At 37.5% G+C, this 20,618-nt stretch overlaps 1 protein-coding gene across 11 annotated transcripts in view; it reads left to right on the forward strand.

Annotated features, from left to right (window-relative positions):
• Positions 1-20,618, forward strand: part of LOC307117829 (ankyrin repeat and SAM domain-containing protein 1A) — a 155,449-nt gene that overhangs the window by 94,787 nt on the left and 40,044 nt on the right. For 8 of the 11 annotated variants that reach the window (XM_079802982.1, XM_079802984.1, XM_079802976.1 and 5 more), the window contains 3 exons: positions 11,540-11,590; positions 14,528-14,597; positions 17,904-18,016. In XM_079802982.1, the coding sequence (XP_079659108.1) occupies positions 11,540-11,590; positions 14,528-14,597; positions 17,904-18,016 (234 nt within the window). The remainder of the gene's footprint in view (positions 1-11,539; positions 11,591-14,527; positions 14,598-17,903; positions 18,017-20,618) is intronic. The other 3 variants (XM_079802985.1, XM_079802978.1, XM_079802977.1) reach the window with 1 other exon arrangement.

The following is a 20,618-nucleotide window of genomic DNA, read 5'->3' on the forward strand; positions in this document are numbered from 1 at the left end:
AACTTTTGTGAATTAAGTTTTCTTTTTCTTCTGACAAAACCGTGTTTGGTAAACATTTTACAGATAGTTATATAGTTCTCTAAACGTTTTGTAATATGAAATGGACTTTCGTAAGATTTGCCATTTGTTTATGGAGATGTATTCATGTTTTTGGTAAAACAAACTTTGACTGATTTAATTAGCATACAAAATCAACACATAAAGAATTGTTCGCTAAGTGCTTGATATATTTCTCTAAACGTACTGTAAACAGCAGTTTATAATGCGAAATTGATGTACCATTTGTTGCGCTAGAACGTTCTCCATTGCTTGCTGTGATTTTAACTTCCCTAAACTGACTAATTTGGCATGCTTTGACGATTAGCATACAAAATGGATTTACGTAAATTCGATTTTCCGTTCGTTCAGCCACAACTTTTTCCGTCAATGTTTACTATGATTTTGATATCCTTAAACTTTCTAAAACTTATGAGACGCATATGTTGACAGCTTGCGTGTGAAAATCACTGTCGTAAGTTAGTTTCCTTTTGTTGTGAAGGAACACTTCACCAGTGTTTATGATTTCAATACATTTTCCTAAAGTTTTTTTTAATTTTAAGACCAATTTCACAGGCTTTAATGATTAGCATAATATAGATATTCGTAAATAAGACCCGTGTTTGCTATGTGTTTGATATATTTCTATAAACCTCTTAAAATTTTCTATGGTTTACAATACAAAATGGACCTTCATAAGATAAGATACCATTTGTTGCGCTAGAGCATGTTCTCCATTGCTTGCTGTGATTTTAACTTCCCTAAACTGACCAATTTGGCATGTTTAAGCGATTAGCATACTTCCGTAAACAAGAATTTCGGTGTGTTTTGCCAGAACCCCTTTTTGCCTTTGTGATGTAACATGTTTACGGAGAGAGGCTCTTCTGAACTGACCTGGCCCGCATGTCGTGATGTTTAGCGAACAAAACAAATTTTTTTTTTTGGTGAAGATTTTCCATTAGTTGTGGAATGAACAGTTTTTCGCCTGTGCTTGCTGTGATCATTTGAATGCTTTAACAATTAGCATACAAAATAGAGTTATGTAAATTCGAATTTCCGTTCGCCAATGTTTACTGTGAATTTGACATCCTCAAACTTACTAAAACGTATTATATTTTGACAATTTGCATGGGAAAATCACTTTCCTTTAGGTGTGATGGAAGACTTTTCACCAGTGTTTGCTATGATTTCAACTTGTTAGTCCAATTTTGCGGGCTTTAATTATTAAAGTTTCTATGGTTTACATACGAACTGGACTTTCAGAACATGTTCTCCATTGCTTGCTATGAAACTGACCGATAAGGCATGTTTAAGCGATTAGCATACGAAACAGACTTCCGTAAACAAGATTTCTGTTTGTTGTTCCAGAACACTTTTTTTGGCGAGTGTTTGTGATTGTTAATGGAGAGAGGCTCTTCTGGACTGACCTGATCTGCATTGCTCTGGGTCGACTGGCACCTGTCTTGGCAGGAGTCTTTCTGAGTTTGGACTTGATGAATGGATGGCAGCTTGGCTCTTTTGTGACTAGTTTTTTGCCACACGGTCTTGGTCCTTTTGCCCTTTTGTTGGCCCATGCCAGCCTTGCCAGATGCCTGGGGTCTTTGTGTTCCCCTTCAGAATAGATAACTGCTGTGCCAAACTACAAAAACACAATCCTCCCTGTATGAACCCCACGGCTCAGCTATACTTCAGCTGCCGACCTGTGACTCCACCGCGGCCTTTGACTCGACTATTGTTTGAAGTGTTTACCATGAAGAGGCCCTCACACTGAATCTCTCTCTCTCTGTGTGTGCATTATCTCAAAAAACTGGCCATGAGAATCAATAACACTTTTTTGGTTTGTGTGTGTGTGTGTGTGTGTGTGTGTGTGTTGAACCCATGGGGATCACAAGCAGGACTCTCAGGTTTGGGTTTATCTTCTCTACCGAGGTGCATTAATTCTGCCTGCTGGCCAACTGATGGGAATCTGAATTGTGTTTTCAGTACAATTTTCATATTGAATGAGAGTGGCCTCAGGCCCAAGGTTGTGTGTGTGTGTGCGTGTGCGTGTGTGTGTTTGAACACTGCTTGCTCAGAGGCTGAGCAAGATCTGTGTTATGTATTCAATTATGTATTTCCTGTTACGCCCTTTGGGTTTGAAGTGGGTCATTGGATGAAGTCAGAGTTATGTTATAAGATAACCCTGAAGCCATATTTTTCTTGCATATGAGCTGAATCTAAAGTGTCAAACTGATGATCCAACAAACATTTCATTAACATAGACCGCTGAACGCTTCACTAAACGAATGGTGTGTGCACACCGAATGCTTGAGTAGATTACATACAAAGTCGATGCAAAGACTTGGTTACCAGAGAGCGAGTGCCTTTGTTCATGCAGCCAAACTTGCTTCGCAACCTCTGGTTTCTTCCAACGAGGCAAAAAAAATATTGAACGTTTTATCGAACGCATTTTTTATTGATATCGTTGACGTGTCTATCGCGATACATATCATTATCGTTTTATCGCCCAGCCCTAAGATGCACTGTATATTTATTGGTATTGACACACTAATTATGAAACATCCCGTGACCTGAGACCGGTGGACAAGTGCTCCACAGCTGAGAAAATGCCAAAACGAAGTGTTATATTGTTTTTTATTGTGTGCGCAAGATTGCGTTAAGTGGGAGATTTAGTATCTATTTAGTGTTTAATGTTGTGTTGTGCTAGTTTAGAAGAGTTTCTGTTATGTTGGCTTCTGTAGGGTTTCCATCACCGTTACGAGTGGATCATGAGCTTATTATATTGCTGTCCTCATTCAGCAAGTGCTATGCTATGCTAATGCTATCAACGCATTGTGTAACCAATTAGCAAGATAGCATTTATTGAATTAGCTAGTTAAATCTAGTCAAGTTTCCACTTCTAAAGATTTGAGATTACATGATATTTTTTAGTTAAATGTTTAAGTTAAATGTATGAATTGGCTTACTCAAATATTTCAAGTTCAGAGCAATTAATATGTATGATTACAAAATAAAAATCAGCAAATTCTGCTTACTTAAACTTTAAATTTCCTCTTTTTCTGTTTCAGTTCTAAGAAAAGCAGTGGGGCCTATTATTGTTTTACAAATGAAGCTCTTAATACTGCTGCCAAAAGATGTTTACATTCAAACATATATTTTTTGTTTGTTTTGTTTGTAATGCAGCTAAATTTTGGTTTATTATTATTTATTTTTTCAATTGAAAGCGAACAGAATATTTAAACAATGCTTAGAGAGCATTTGTGTGTGATTTGAGTTCTGAGAACTTGGCTCAAAGTTAATTAAAACAACCATTTCAAAAGCTGAAGTGACTCTTTTTTATATAAATTATAGTTAGAATATGTATAACTCAATGTTTTAACTAATTGAAAAAGCTGAATAATCGTTCAATTTACTGATTAGTCGTCGGTGTCAATGACAATAATCGATGATTAGTCGATTAATCGCTCTAATTATCGATAGATTCATTGATTATTAAAATAATCGTTTGTTGCAGCCCTACTGTGAACCCAGACACATCGGCGTTCGGCTTTCTGCCGTATTTGAAACTTCCACAACAGGTACAGAGCAGCAATAGTAGTTATCTCCAACATGGTTGATGACGGAAAAAAGAAATGTTGTTGTTGTGTTGATATGTGTGAAGATATTCCTCATCGCTAGGGTTGGGTACCGAAATCCGGTTCCAATATGGCACCGGTACTTATATAACCGGTATGTACCGGACCGAATCAGAACGCAGATTTCGGTTCCTCATTTCGGTGCCAAAATTCAAACGTGCTTTCGCGCTTTGGCTGAGCCAGAGACAGACACTCAGCGCTGGTCACATCACAACTCATGACAACTATTCAGTGTTTTCAACCACATCATGTTTATTTCAGGTTTCAGACATTTAAATGCTCATAAGTAGGCTACTAGCAAAAAACACACCCTGATGTCTATGAAAGCGGCAATGACAATCCTTTCAGACGGTTATAATTTGACTAACGTTACGTGTTTTATTCACATCAGATAAATGCACATTATATAGTAACTATATAGTTTACTCTATTCTTCTTCCAGTTCACTGGTCACTTACTTTCATGTACTTTGTAAGACGAGAATGAACTCAAGTGTTGTAACGTTAAATCCGACAGATCCGATTCTGAGGCGCAAACTAACATGGCGCCGCCCATTGCGCTTTATAGATCAACTAACACACATTCACTCACACATTTGAACATCAGATAGTTCGTGACACAGTTAAGAAGTTTGTGAATATTTTGAATAAAAAGAAAAAACGAAATAAACCCGATACAGCTGAGCTGTCAGCGCTATTGCGGCTGCTGTGTCATGTGAGAAACATGACGCGTCACCATGGAAACAATAAGGCGATGCGTTCAAAAATATTTAGCCAGAGAATATGATCATATTTCAAAATAAAGCTGAAGCTCGAAGCTGGTTTGTAGCAGAGCAAGAATACAGACGACTGCTGTTATTGCTGTAACTGTTTAGAGTTATATTAGGCTTGTTGTAGTTGGGTGGCTTAGGTTTTACTGTGAATTTGTAAATATGTCAATTATAATTTGTAAATAAGTAAATTGTGTTTTGTATTTATTTATATTCATACATTTAAGTATACATTAAACTTTTAATAAATGGTTCAATTTAAATAATAAATAAATAAATAAAAAGCCATTTAATGTCATCCACCTCGTTTGGTGGCCTTAAAAAAAAAAAAAGTATCGGTTCAGGCACCGTTTAGGCACCGGAACCGTTTTAAAAGTATCGGTTTGGCACCGGAATCGAAAAAAACCCAAACGATACCCAACCCTACTCATCGCACGTTTTTATTTGCGCGAGTGACACAAACTACAAGTAATCCCACTAGTAATCTAGAGCGAGTAACACGATGTGAATATTCCCTTTGCTTTTAGTGTGCACACCATAATGCCGCTCAACCAGTGTCTGCCACCTCTGGTCCTTTGAACAGCGCTATTGACGTCTACATGCAGCTTCACCTACGAACTGTCATCACAGTAAATAAAGTCACTTTTCTGAGACTGAATCCTAATTAGTGCTTTAAGCAGATGCAATATGATGTGGTTCATTAAATCTGAGCATTTTGTTGCTCTCTTGGGTTCTGTTTCTGTCTCTTGTTCTCAGTAGCCTAATATTTCCAACAAATAACTGTCAACAAAACTATTGTAATTGAAACATTAGAGGTTTTTCTTTTTTCTTTCATTTTGAACTCCTTAATAGATTTTGTTTAGGTCTAGTGGTTGGCATGTGCATGTTGAGCCATGTTGCTCATAATGGCAAAATGAATTAGATTCTGGCTTGTAACATTTTCTGGTCTTATTCCCCCATCTCTATTTCATAATTTCTTGTCATTTTTACTATCCCTATGCTGCAGGCATAACGTCAGAATCAGGAAATCTAATTTGCTGCTGGTTCCTTCGAGATTTTCCTATGAGGGTTTTCAATTTAGGAGTAAAATAAAGCCTGTGGCAAACATAACTTGACGATAATTGATTGTTTTCTTTTACAAAGTAAATTAAACACCCACATAGAGAACACGAATTTTGAAGCAGTAATTTTATTTTTGAAAACTTAGGTTTCTAAATAACTAGATAAGAACGGTGTGAGTATGTGCAGTGTATGTTGTAGAACAAAACGTCAAAGTACCGTCAAGTTATGTTTACCAGAGACTTGTAAATTGAAGAAACCTATAAAACCCCATAGGAAAATTTTGAAGGAACCAACGGCGAATTAGACTTCCTGGTCTTGACGTCATACCTGCACCACTATAAAAGTGGCAGAAAGGCAAACAATAAATACTAATAACTACAATACTAATAAGAATAATAATTAAGTTAATAATTAAGTAATAACATTTGGTTTGGGTCTGTTGCTGAAATCTGGTTACCACATTAGTGAAAAAAACCTATACCGAAATGTATTTAAATGACATTTATTTCATACTAAGTATACTACAAATCCTTTAACATGTTTACTGACATATAGCTTGAGACTTACTGATATACATATTATAATTAAACTTTATTTGGAGTAGTATTTTATTGCTCAATGCACATTTTTTAATATTAAGCCTAAAATGTGTTTTAATTTCGTTATTAGTTTGGATAGTATGATCTCTGTATAATATCAGTCTTTAAATGCAAGATATTTATAGTGTACATAAAGTATACTTGCAATAGTTCCACTTTAACACAATCAAATATACTTAAGTATATCTTTAGTTGGACCTATTTCTGGATAACTTAAGTGCATTAAGTACAAAATTAGTTGTTCCAATTTAGCAAGACTTTAAGTATATCCATTTAGTCTACCAAAAGTACATTTGGAGGGTGTTTATGTTGAGTACATAAATATGTAAATGTATTTGTAGTATACTTGGCATAAAATAAATGTGTTTCAAATACATTAGGGCAGTCAGAGCTAATTGTATATTTTAGTACCATTATAGCTGTATTGGTCAACATGAAATTTGCAGCTGCAGGTTTCTGTAGAATTTAAACATCCGTCATTCACAAGTTCTACACTTTCCCACCTGTTATTTGCATTAAATATGTTGCCAAATTTTTATGCTCTCTGCTACCACAAAGGTACTGGCCCGCTTGATTGGGCATGTTTTATCATATTAAATCCCATTGCACAGAATTTTGCAGATTGTATGTTTTTCCTCGCTCCCATTGTCCCACTGAAGTATTCTTTTGCAACGTACTTCTATTGTTATATTCTCTTTAAAGCTGACTTTTTTTTATTTATTTTTAGGTGTGTGGGGTGTGAGAGCTGTTTTGCAAACACATGCCGTATACTGCACGATGCAAACTCTTGCTGATGCAGAAAACATTTAATTATTTAGCATTTACTCACTCGTTTATTTCCTTTGCATTTAATATTTCTCAGTTTGGTTCATTAATTGAGCCATGCATAGTGTGTGTGTGTGTGTGTGTGTGTGTGTGTGTGTGTGTGTGTGTGTGTGTGTGTGTGTGTGTGTGTGTGTGTGTGTGTGTGTGTGTGTTTTATAGGACGTGTTGGCTTATTTGCATGCAGCACTGGAGATCTCCAGCTCTCTTTAGAGAGTCAGATATAGTGGCAGTCTGAGATGCTTGAGGAAGCTCAAGTAAGCTCAGGTTTGTTTTCTGAAGCTATGCTTAAAGGGATAGTTCACCCAAAAATGAAAATTAGCCCATAATTTACTCCCCCTCAAGTCATCCTAGGTGTATATGACATTCTTCTTTCAGACGAATACAATCTGAGTTATATTATAAAATGTCCTGGCTCTTCAAAGCTTTATAATGGCAGTGAATGGGAGCCCAAAATTTGAAGCCCATAAAAGTGCATCCATCCATTATAAAACTGCTCCACACGGCTCCAGGGGTTAATAAAGACCATCTGAAGCGAATCAATGTGTTTGTGTAAGAAAAATATCCATATTTAAACATATTATAAAGCTTAGAAGAGCCAGAAAGTTATTTAATACAACTCTGATTGTATTCTCATATACACCTAGGATGACTTGAGGGGGAGTAAATCATGGGCTAATTTTCATTTTTGGGTGAACTATCCCTTTAAGAGGGAGATTTGTTTCCTTCTGATTTTAGGGGTTGTCATATCACACTTGGCCTGGTATTGTTATTGACTTGCCTCTAGATGGCTCTATGTTTTCTTGATAACAGCTTACATTATGATTTCTGTTCTGTGAAACCGACATGAGACCCTTCATTAATAAATCCATACAGTACAGACTTATAATCCAACAGTAGTAACAATACATGTTATATTGCAAAAATGTAATGGTCCTAGAAATAGGTAATTTTCTTTTATGCAAAATCAATTTCTTGACAGGCTTTGTGAGATTCACCCAGTTACGTAAGTGCTCATGTAACGTTTGCTCTGGTTAATTATACTGGAACATTTTTCTGCAGTGAAATATATCACAAGTTGACACAGACATCAGTTCTTTATTCATCATCATTTCTTTTCCAATTGTGTGATAAGGTCAGCAGACACACTCAAGTGTACTGATGTAGATAAATATGAGAGACTGCATTTGGGGCAAAGAGAAGTTTGGGTTTGGGGCTAAAATCCAGTCACCAGTCAGAGCTTTAGGGTACTTTCACGCAAGCACTTTTGGTGCACACCTGTGTTCGATTGATGTCTAAGTTCAGTTCGTATGGATGGTGTGAACCTGCGAACCGTACACAAGTCCACATAAAAAGAGTGGTCTGGGGTACAGTTCATGTAAAGTCCGGGACGGTTCGCTGCTGATATGAACACAATCGTACTAAATAAGTGAACCGCTATTGATGATTTATGATTTGATTAAATCTGTGTGTCTGTGTGTGTTCTCTCACTCACTTTCTTGACAAGAGTGACTGATGCACTGCAAGTGGAGAATGTATATCTAATTTCTGCTGGACTCCTGCGTTCTTTATAACATAAGCAAAGGATAGACGCAAGTACCGTTATATGCTGACGCTTTAAAAACATAACCATAGGTTCAAAAAACAAAATATAAAAGTGAAGTGGGCAACGCTATGTATTTTGCCGCCTTCTCCTGCATTGTCATTAAAGGGATAGTTCACCCAAAAATGAAATTATCCCATGATTTACTCCCACTCAAGTCATCCTAGGTGTATATGACATTCTTCTTTCAGACGAATACAATCAGAGTTATATTAATAAATGTCCATGCTCTTCCAAGCTTTATAATGGCAGTGAATGGCAGCCCAAAATTTGAAGCCCAAAAAAGTGCATCCATCCATTATAAAAGTGCTCCACACGGCTCTGGGGGTTAATAAAGGCCTTCTGAAGCGAATCAAAGGGATTTTGTAAGAAAAATGTATATATTTAGTTTATAAACGTTATAAACTAGTTTCCGGCAAACTGCCTTCCGTATTCAACTTACGGAAAACCGTAACTGGCGCGACGATGATGCCGGACGTAGCATAAGCGTTTTGAACTGCGAGAGACGTTACATTTTCTTCTTAAGTTGAATACAGAAGGCGGTCTGACTGAAGCTAGATTATTTTACTTTAAAGTTTTAAATATGGATATCCCTTCAGATGGTCTTTATTAACCCCAGAGCCGTGTGGAGCACTTTTATAATGGATGGATGCACTTTTTGGGCTTCAAATTTTGGGCTCCCATTCACTCCCATTATAAAGCTTGGAAGTTTTGAACCGTATTTGTATGTTAATTCCATTTAATATTGATCAATGTGAAACTGGCAGCTGTAGATGCTATTTTTTTTGCCTAATTTGATAATGCTTTGAGGAGGGAGGTCATATATTTTAAACATTTGAAAAAAAAAAAATACAATGGCAAGGCAAGTGTATTTATATAGCACAGGTCATACACAATGGGGATTCAAAGTGCTTTACATAGAAGGAATTAAAATAATTACAACAGATACACAGGAATTAAAAAATAGGATGTATAAAAAATCTAAATAACATTAAGAGTGGAATAAAAATGTATATAAAATATTTTAAAACAGATTAGAATAAAAAAAGCAGCATACTGAGGGCATCCCCTATCTGGAATGGAAGGGATTGGGAGTCAGGTTCACGATTTTACACTAGAACTTCCCGGCATCCAACCTAAATGGTTGATCACTCAGTGTATTTGTGTTTTTTTATTGATACAATTATGTGTTGAATTGTATTGTTTGGAAGATACTTACAGAAATGTGTACAACTGGGACGCAAGATGGTGCTATTGGGTCATATTCATTGCTCAATGGCCTACATGTGGCCCAATGAAGTTTGATTTCATTTGCTTATTTGAACTAAAAGTGAAACTGGAGAAATTAAGGACAGTGAGGTTCAAGTTTGTTCTTCGCCAAATCTTGCCAACAGATGTTCACTCTTTTATGAATGGGTTTGGCTTCTAAATACGGCTAGATTCATACCACGATTCGGGCCACGTTGTTTGGTTCACTGTGTTAATATTTTAAGCACTTGAGATGCATGTTATGCAACCAGCTGATTGTGTGTCAAATAAAAGGCATTGATCGTGTGTCTGTGCTGACTGTAAGCTTGATGTGTTGATGAAGAACTGGCGCTCAACTCTTCATCAGACAGCACATTATTTAAAGCTGTTGCGTTTGTTAGACTATTGATATAGGAACTGGTGTTGTCAAATAAGCTTTGTTCATATATAGTTTTGGTATCACTGTATTTACAATGTCCTTGTTACACGTGTCAATCTAAAGCAATAACTATAAAATGATGCATAATTACATGTTATAAATCCTAAACTAGCCTCTAATCTAAACCTCTAAACCTATCCATATAGTAAGTACATGTTGTTAATTAATATTACTCAGTACTATAATTATATATACAGTATAATTATACTGTAACAATGGCACCTTAACCCTCATCCTTCCTTCACCATTTTTTAACAAATCCTTACCTCGTGGGTCGAAATGACCCGAAGCCCTAAAATGATACTGAATTTTTTTTATTTTCATGTTTTTTTTGTTTGTTATTTATATATTTTATTCACCTTTAAATGACTAGATTCTATCAATAAATAATAAATAGATTATAATTTAAGCACATTCTTCACATGCTTTAAATTTCAAAGTGTCTTTGTCGACCTCTTGTGGAAAAAAAGATAATATAAGATGATATTTCATGACTCCTGCCACTAGATGGCCTTATAGCTCTATTTGGAGCAAATGAGCTGTTCCGCTGGGTCCTAAAGTCAGTTCTTCAGTATGCATTCAGATAGTTTGAAATACTAAAGCATTCCTTACATTCCTATGGAGGGTCAAATTGACCTGCAGGGGAAGGATTTGTTACTTTTTCTTGTATTTCAACCACAAAACTCCTTGAGTCCAGTCAAATTTTTTTGTGCATTCATGGTTCAAATGCAACAAAAGTCCTAGGGTCTTGGAGTTTCGGGTCAAAATGACCTGAGGGAAGGATGAGGGTTGAAATAGTGTAACCGTTGTTTCGCTATCTATAGACCACTAGCTATATCAGTGTGAAAATTTGATAAAGAAAAGTGAATAGCTGTACAATCTGCCTTCCATGCGCCGTGAGCGCTCTAACAGATGCGCTGTATACTGAGGATGAGAAAACTGCTGTGGGACGGAGGGATGTCAGACATAACTGATGACTCATCTTCCTTCTGATTTTTTCAGGATGAGACTGGAATGAAAAATCCTTAAATCAAAAATACTCTCCTGTTGTAGATGGAGCCAAACTGGCGTTAACTTCGGGATCAAAGCATTCCCACTTTCCTCTATCCCAGGCTGTTCATTTTCTCTTGACAGCCATTCAAGTGTTTGTGCATCTTCTTCAAAAGGGTTTATTTCTGGAAACATGGTCACTGAGGTTCCAAACCGACCTGGATGTCACGTTTATATTTAGTTCCCATTAACTGTATTAAAGGTGTGCCATTGTCAAGACTCAAACATTGTTCTCCCAAAATAGCATTTGAACAAAGGTTGGTTTTCTCCCTGCAGAGACAGAGGCATTCCCTCTCTATTCCATGGAGACATCGGCCGCCCCCAAGAGTAAGATACTCCACACGTCCCTCCGGCTTCCTGTCCACCTCTGCTGTTCCTCTGCTCTTTACTGCTGCTCGCCGGTTATGACAGATTGAGCAGAGCGATCCTTTCTTGATGGATGTTACTGATAGCTAAATTAAATGGAGGTGTTCTTATAATTGTCTTTTGTAAATTAAGTTTACAAAAAATCATTATTTACGCATCCTCATGATGTTCCAGTGTTGGTAAAGTTAAAGATATAATTCACCCAAAAATGTACATTCTGTCATTGTTTATTCACCATCACGTCGTTACAAACCTGTACGACTTACTTTAGAACATAAGAACATAAGAGGATATTTTGAAGAACCAAACAGTTTTGGTTCCCATTGACGTCCATTATATATTTTTTGAGCATACAGTGGCAGTCAGTGGTCACCGAAACATCAAAATATCCTGTTTTATGTTCCACAGAATAAAGGAAGTCATACAGGGTTTGGAACGATGTGAGGGTGAGTAAATGATGACAGAATATTCACTTTTGCTTGAATAATCACTTTAAAATGATTAAAAATATTTGTTGTTAATTTAAATTATGCTGAAGTAAAATACAAAAATTTTATTTAAAAAAATAAATGTATTATAATTTATTATAAATGTTGCCTTGGCAGGTAGCTGAAATAAGTTTAAGTATTAAAATAACTAAAATTGAAATAAAGTAAAATATATAAATAAAAAATGCTAATAAAAGTCACAAAAGCACAAAACAAAAATTCTTAAAGACTTCAAATGAAAATTGAAAATATAAAAATGGAAAAAAACTAATTCAAAATATTAATAAATACTATATAAATAATTCTAAAATAGCACTGATGTTCCACTGACTTACTTCTGTGTAACACCAAAGGAGATATTTTTCAGAATGCTCATGCTGTTCTTTTACATGCATTTAATGCACACTGAAAAAAAACGAGTAAAATTTCATAAATTTTTCTTTGTCAAGTTTTTGCACTCATTTTTAAAGTAAATTTCACATATGGAATTAAGTTAACTCTACTTCACTAAGTTAAGTACAATGTACAAAGAAAATAAGTAATTTTAGCTTGGCCAGTAAAAGGTTGAGTAATTTCTACTTTATTGAACTTTCATTTGAAATACTTATAACTCAAACAATATAACACTGAATTAAACCATGCTTTTAAAGCGTATGTGTTACTTAGAAACATCTAAGTAAACAACACAATAGATATTATGTAGACGCCATATCTACGTAATGAGTAATGCGGCCTCGATACTTGGTACACAATACACAGTGACGGTAACATTCGATGGATCGTTTTTGAGTATGAGTATGAGTACACATTTTGTGTAGAAAATGAACTATAAATGTCTCAAAATGGCAAGTTACTGAACCTAACAACAAAAGCAATGATAAAAGTGTAAATACAGCGAAAAATCAACCTTATTATTCAAACCCCAGTGCATGATGGGAACTCCAGTATCAGAAAAGTAATTTTACTTAATTATATAACGATGATATTTACACTTTAATTTCTACAAGCTTGAATCGAGTACTAATATATAGAATTTACTTGCCTGAACTAACTTTTACATGTAGAAATTACATTAGTTTTTTTCTGTGGTAATTACTCAGCCACCGAATCATTTTCATTAGAGGGCAAGAATCAAAATGTGACCAAAAAAAAAAAGGTTGCTAATGTGATTTGTTTGCAGTATTCCAAGTCGTCTAAAGTAAATATAATAGTTTTGCACGAGAAATTAAGTTAAAATGCATGCCTTCATGGTATGAAAGAAAGCAGCGTTAAAATTCTTCAAAACATCTTCATTTTTGCTAGTCAGTCAGTCATATAGGGTTCAAACAACTTGAGGATGAGTAAATCAGGGCAGAACTTTAATGTAGTTTTTTTGATCTGTTCCTTTCCATGTGTAAATGTCACTAGTCGTTTGGAAACCTTGTCTTCTCGCAGACCTCTCTGGGCCAGCTTTTCTTGGCAGTGGTGGCAGGATTCAAGCTCTCTCTCCCCTTTTCAGTCTACTGCTCTCTTTTTGACCTCGCTACTTTTGATAAGCTATTGCTCGGCAGCTTTGCCGTCACTGTTGTCTTTTACTAACTCGCGTTTCATCATTTGTTTTCACATTTGTGCCACATTATCCCCCAATTAAAAGAATTTGTGCGTCATTTGTAAATGCCTCGTCACCTCCTCCGCTGTCTCTATATTACGTAACTCCACTGCTGTACTGAAGAATTATGTGCTGCTTCCACACATCAGTGGATTCATAAACTGCTAGATCTTAATCTCATTGACTCGGTTACGGCCCGTTTTTGAAGTTATTGAATTCTTTTCACGATTGAATGAATTCTCGAGCTGAAATGACTGCTGTAATGTAATCAGTGTTCTTTCAGTCACTGCAGCATTCTGTCAATCACTGGAGGGTGTGGACGTCATGATCAATGAATGCTGATTCCAGTGAGATCCAAGAGTCATGCTAACTTTTAGAAACGTCCTACTTATAATCAGATACAAGAAAGAACCCTTATGGCTTTTCAGACGGTGCCTTATAGTTAGACATTTTAAGTTGGACTAGTGATTGATGACGGTGAATATATGAAATGTTCTCCTGCATGTTTTTGTGTTGGTGTTTACTTTCTTGAGTATTCGCACTATGGATGTGTAACTGGGGGTGGGTGACACCCTCAGTACACTTGTATTGGTCAGGGCTGGTGTTACCAAATATTTCTCTGTCCAACATTAAGTCGCTTCTTATTTGCATTGTGCATGATTCTTATAACCTTGGGATGATGGATGGTGTTTTCTCAGTGGGAATTGTCGCCGCATTACCGCTTCGTCTGCTCTGCTGGGAAATCATTAATGCAAAGTTTTGCTTTTTTCAAGTTGCGCTTTGGTTAGTGTCTTCATTTTTTTGTTGTTTTTTCTCTTACAGATTGAGAAGATCATGACTTTGATTGGTGCCGGCATTGACTTCTCCAAAGACCAGGAGTGCCCCGCCACAGGTGTGTGATGCTGTTACTCTTTCAACTGTCTATACACTGCTGTCCCGTTTCATTATTAATCTTAAAGATGCAAGTTATTTTCAATTACTGCTCATTGTACCCAAAGTTAGCTAGCGCTTTGGTCTCCTGACGGTAACTGAGCCTCAAGTGTCTTTGTGGATTGAATGAGGATCTGCCTTTGCATCAGCTCCCCTATGAAATGAGACCTGACTGAGCAGACCAGCAATGAAACACAATAACCTCTTGATGGGCAAGAGGAGGACGAAGGCCAAGTCCAGAAGAGTTACATTAGTGAATAAAGGATATGGGGTTGGTTGGCCCTTTAAATGGAGAATGAGAAATCCCAGTGTGCCGTCGAAGGATGAGGGGACACTTGAGAGTTAAATCAATGGACGCTGAGATGCTTGGCGATTCAGCCTTTGGTGATGCATGACCTTGTTCTGTATGGAGGCAGCTTATTGACCTTCCTTTGGATTTAACCAAGCTACAGCAATCATGACCAGAGAGATTGTCACGCTTGCTGTACCACCCGCTCCTGCAAAAACAAATGGGGAATCTGCTGGTGTTAAGTTTAAGCCTTGAATTACGCAGTGCAGTTCATCTTAAAGCCTGTAAACACTGTTTCAAGTGGTTTGCGTCTTTGCAAGGGGCCTTTGTGTTCCAACTGGGTTCATTGGCCCATATAAGTGCAACGCCTAGCTAGAGGACCAGTCCTTCCTCTGTCCTTTTGTCACATGGCACTGCCACTGACCTCATTTCCTGTTTCCTGCGGGCATCCTACTTGGACATGAGTCTTGGTTTTGTTATTTGTTACTGGTGCTTACTAAAGCCAGCATTTATTACTTTTGATCGAATATGAACTTGAACATAACTAAAGTATTAGACTTTAAAGCGTTGCTTGTCCTGCGCTGTTGGATACCTCAACTCATGCAGCTTTTTGAGGAATGCTATTACCTTTCTAAGAAATCAGACTTCAGATTTTTGGATAAGCAATGAAATGGACAAATATATCTAGGGATATCATAGTGAGTGGGCTTTTTTGACTAGGCTAGAAAGCCACCACCTATATACCTCCGAGAGCAATCTTAGTTTACTTGTACCATTTAGATGGAAACAATGTGTTTTTTTTTCATCTAAAGTGAACTTCTTAGACTTGACAGAACCTTGACTTGGAGCCACTCCTAATATCAGGCCTCTGTCACATCAAGATTACCATATTTCATTTGCAAACTCCTGCAGCAGAACTGTTGGCAGATTGTTTCATTTTGTTTCTGTCTATGTGGATAAAGATACTAAAATATTAACATGCATGAGTGTCAGGGGAATTAGACGAAGAACTGCCCTGCAGCTTGGCAATAAACTCTGATCTACAGCCTCCAGCCTAGAAGCTCTGCATATGCTTCTGTCTTTGGGCTTTGCTTTATGTGTAAACACTATTTAACATTGCACCTTGCTTCTTCCTTTGTCTTTTGAATCAATGCCTCTAATATTGTTAGCAAAGTCAACAATACACTGGCAAAAGAGGAATGGTCTTGGTTGGGTCAATGAATGGGACAAAGGTTTGATGAGTCTTTAGACAATGGACAGCAGGCCCGCAGTTTCTTTTAGGGGAAGAGAGAGCGAGGCAGGGAGGGGAGGAGACAGGGAGAGGGAGGGGAGAGCAGGAGTGAGGGAGAGGAAGGAGGAGACGGAGCAGAAGCGTTGCAGAGCAGAATTGACAGCGTCCGGTTGAACAAGGAGACCGCACCTTCTGTGCCGAAGGGATTACTGCTGCATTTCTTACAACATCCAGACTCGTCTGCACCGCTCGCCCAGCAAAGTGTGTCAAGTTTTAGCGTCATTCTGTGGAGCAAGGTGGGGGGTCGACAAACATCCCACTGACCTTGCATTACTAATACAGCTGCCGCGATGTCTCGAGGAACTAGCGGGATATCTAGACGTCTGCAACACTCGGAGGATTGACCGATGTGGGAAGTGCACCCACTTTCTCTGTTTGGACTTCTGTAGGACTCTGGGAGACTTTGTTGTGTTGGAAAAGCAAGTCTTGTACTTTTTTGCATTAAGTTGAATGACTCAGGCAGATACTAGCTCTCATTGGATCATTGGTTTTCCATTCATTTTTGCTTGGATTCTTCTTAGATTAGACCGAATTCAAGTCTAATGTTTATTGGTGAGGCATGTGTTTGGTGCCCTCTTTTCCGTCAGCTTCTTCTGCAACTAAATGTAAGCATAGGCAAGCATATTTGTTGTATAATAAAGATGATGATAGGAGTTTTATTAGAGCAAAGAGTTGTGATAGCTTTTTTTTTCTCTTTGCCTACCAAACACCAGTGCTTGATCTCATATACCTTTGATCCTGAGAACCACTGAGTGACTTTGTACCATGCAAGTCATGCAATCCTGCCTGACTTTTAAGTACCACTATCCTAGAGATTGGATTAGAAGTTAATTTGCATGAGGATGGAGAGTGCAGTATGCACCGGTTAAGAGTTTCCAGGCATACGGTTGAGTCTCATAGCAATTTTTAGTCACTTTTAGGAGATTGTGACGTTTTGAGTCACTCTGCATCAGTTCATGGGATTGGTAGAAATTGTTTAGGCATAATTAGAGCTGCACGTACAACAACTGTTTTACGGTGCTAGTTAAAGGTGGGAAGTTTATTTGTGCACCTACCTCCATGTGGACTCCCCAGGAGGGAAATACCAACTTTCATTTGTGAGATGTTTTTCCTGATCCTCTGCTGTGCTTTTCCTCATTAAACTACTCAGTCAATTAAGGTGTGCAAAGATGGATCTGCAAGCTTGCATTTTCAGGGACTAGCTTTTCTGGGATTCTAAAGAAATTGTCATTTCTTGGGATGCACATAGTCTTCTCTTGCTTTTTGGATTGTGAAATCAAACCTTTGATTCATAGGGCGATTTTTGGACTCAAATGGAAACTTTGATATTTGCTGGTCTCGGCACCCAGTTGTTTTCCTTGTGCATATTTCATAGCAACTTGCTAAAACCGCTGAAATATAAATTGGGAGGTAATGTGGAGTCTAAATCTGTGATCAACCTCAACATCGGGCCCATCTTCATCCCAAGTTCGGGAACACAAACTTCATTCTTAGCAAGCGTGGTTCGCCCCTGCTGTGGGAGCGACCACACCTCTCGGCCGGGATCCTGTCGCCTTTGCCTTCTTGGTGTTTGTGCTCTCGGCACTGTTGGCCGAGGATGATGTGGCAGTGCCACGTCTCTTCCTCCGAGTGCCGATGCTACCGTCTCAACGGTTTCTCGCTGCTCAAGCGCCTTCCTCTGTCTGCAGGTGGATCTGGGAGACTTCTTGAACAGCCGGTCGGTGATTGGTTGGAGCATATAGGCCTTCCGCAGTATGAGAGCAAGCTTCTGCTCAACGGCTTCGATGACCTGCGGTTCATGGTGAGTAACACAATTTTATGTTTCCTACCAATAAAAGCATCTCACTTTTATTTCTACTGTACCTTTAAGACTTCTGTATGTGAATGTGCTATGATTGTCAAACCAGGGGTTTTCACATTTTTGGAGTCAAGGACCCCTTATAGGGTTGAATATTTTCCAAATATTCAACCCTATAAGGTGACTCTATTCAACCCTATAAGGTGACCCCCTCACAGTGACTAATCCCAAAGTTAATGTGGGTGAGAGTAATGAACATAATATGCTTGATTTATTGGTGCAAACGGTCCCCATTGTAAATGTAGGCCTACTTTTTAATAATAGGCTACAGCTCAATTTTATTTACCATATTTTTTTCAGAAAACAAGTTCGGTGTAAGTCGCATTTTATCATTAGATTCAGAAATAATGTAAAATACTATAAATAAAACGAAACGTTAAAAAACTCTGTAAACATGTATTTTACTTCCCCTCACTCTAAATCATTGTAATGCCTATTCAGAACAAATAAATTAGGGTGACATTCATATCAACATTTATTTTAAATATTAAACTTATTTAAAGCGAAACTGAAACTGCTCGTGTACCTCTCATTCGGCATGAATCGCTTCAATGAATGAGTCTTTAGTCACAGTGTAACACTTGGTTGCTAAACTGTTATTTATAATGTCGTGTCCCAATATCCACTCAAAATATCATCCGTCACATACACAATTTTTTTTAATTATTATTTGAAATAACACCACAGCATGCTCGCACTGAGCGACACAGCCTACATATATTGTACAGGCAAATTAAATCAAGTAACCGAATAATAATTTCTATATTTCGTTTTCTCATAAGAATCTCATGAGGCGCCGGCACGATTGCTTGGATTATATCAGCGGAAACTACTTAAAATACTCTGTCAGATAAGAGTAAGGCATAATGTAAAATGGTAAAGGGTCTATTTTTATTTGTGTACCTTCAAAATGACAGCAAAAACAGTGCACTTTTGAAAAATAAAGAAAACTGCGCTTGCCGTTTCGGGCTCTGTGAACACGTAACAAAAAATTTACCAAAACTCAGCAGAGATTACTGCCTACTTTTCGCACAGACGCCACTTTGAAAACCCTTGGTCTAAACTGTTTACATGTGAAAGCAACTTTAAATTTTACTTTGGCATTTGGATTTGCCATTGGTGTCTTTCTATGCCTTATCTTTTTTACTGGTCAGATTGCCATTAAGACAATCTTCACATCATTACAAATTGCATGTCATCAAAGAGCTTGTATTTTTGTATGCCAGTTTTGATAGTCTGGTGGTTATGGATCTAGGCTAGTAACTCCAATGTTGCAGAGTAATCGCCTTCAAGCACACACTCCGAAAAAGAGAGAGATTTCTTGTACCCTGAATAAATAAGTGTTTACAAGTATGCTGCCGTAGCAGAGTGGACCTGCAGCCAAGCAGACTTCAGCATTCATTTTAAACTGGGGGTTCAAATGAACAATGAGCGTTCTTTGGTTTAACATGATTTGTTATAGCAAAAATAGGCACTTGTTCAAGGTGGATTCCCCAGTCTTTATCCAGGGCCTGAATGATCATTAACAATCTAATTAGGACATTGTTGCGAGATTGAATGCTAAGTGGAATTTCTATTTAGGCCGAGCTCAATCACGTCCAATAACTGCAGACTGTAGACAACAAAAGTTTATAAGACACTAGCCTCTGGAAAATGGGGTTTTGAGAAGCCCATCTAATAGAGTACTTAATGTCAGACTTTACAAAAGTCAAGTGTCGTTAAAAATGGACACATGCAAGAATCATCTTGGGCCGTATTCACAAAATATTTTATCATAGTTCTCCTAAATGGCAGTAAAAGTTCTTAGTTAAGAGTTTTCTCTTAACCTATTCACAAAGCTGCTGAGAGCAACTTTTACTGAGGAATAGAGTGAAGTCTTAAGCTAAGAGTAAGGGCGGGTTTGACCTTGTCACTATGGATGATGTCATCGCGCTATGCCCACAGTGATTGGCTGATAGGGGAGGGGTCTCTGTCAGTGATTTAATCATAGAAATATTGTAGAATGAGGTATCATGTTGCCAAAGTTTTTACAATAAAAATGTTGCGATATTCAAATAAAAGATTTTAAAATGTGTCACTAATTAAACTAGTATATGTTCAGCTAATGGTCAGCCTCTTATGTCTGCATCTCAATGGACACGCCCATTATCTTTAAGAGTTTCTCCTAAATCGGCAAGTTATGAGCTACTTTTAGTCTTCAGATGTTTCATGAATACGGCTCCAGGAGTTTAACATCATCGAGGTGTGACATGTTCAATGACTGTGAAGTGCATTATGTGCAGGATTGAACTGGTGGTTGGCAAACAAAAACAATGTCTAGTGTTAGTTTTGATCATTAAATGTGCAGTGTGTCGTATTTATGAGGATCTATTGGCAGGAATGCAATATAATACAGATAACTATGTTTTCAGTGCTGTATAAAGACCTTACATAATGAACCGTTATGTTTTTATTACCTTAGAATGAGCCTTTTCTATCTACACACACCGCGGGTCTCCTTACAGTGAAGTCGCCATTTTGTGCCGTCATGTTTCTACAGTAGCCC

Source organism: Gobio gobio, assembly GCF_949357685.1.
Source record: "Gobio gobio genome assembly, chromosome: 21".
Classification (NCBI taxonomy): Eukaryota; Metazoa; Chordata; class Actinopteri; order Cypriniformes; family Gobionidae; genus Gobio; species Gobio gobio.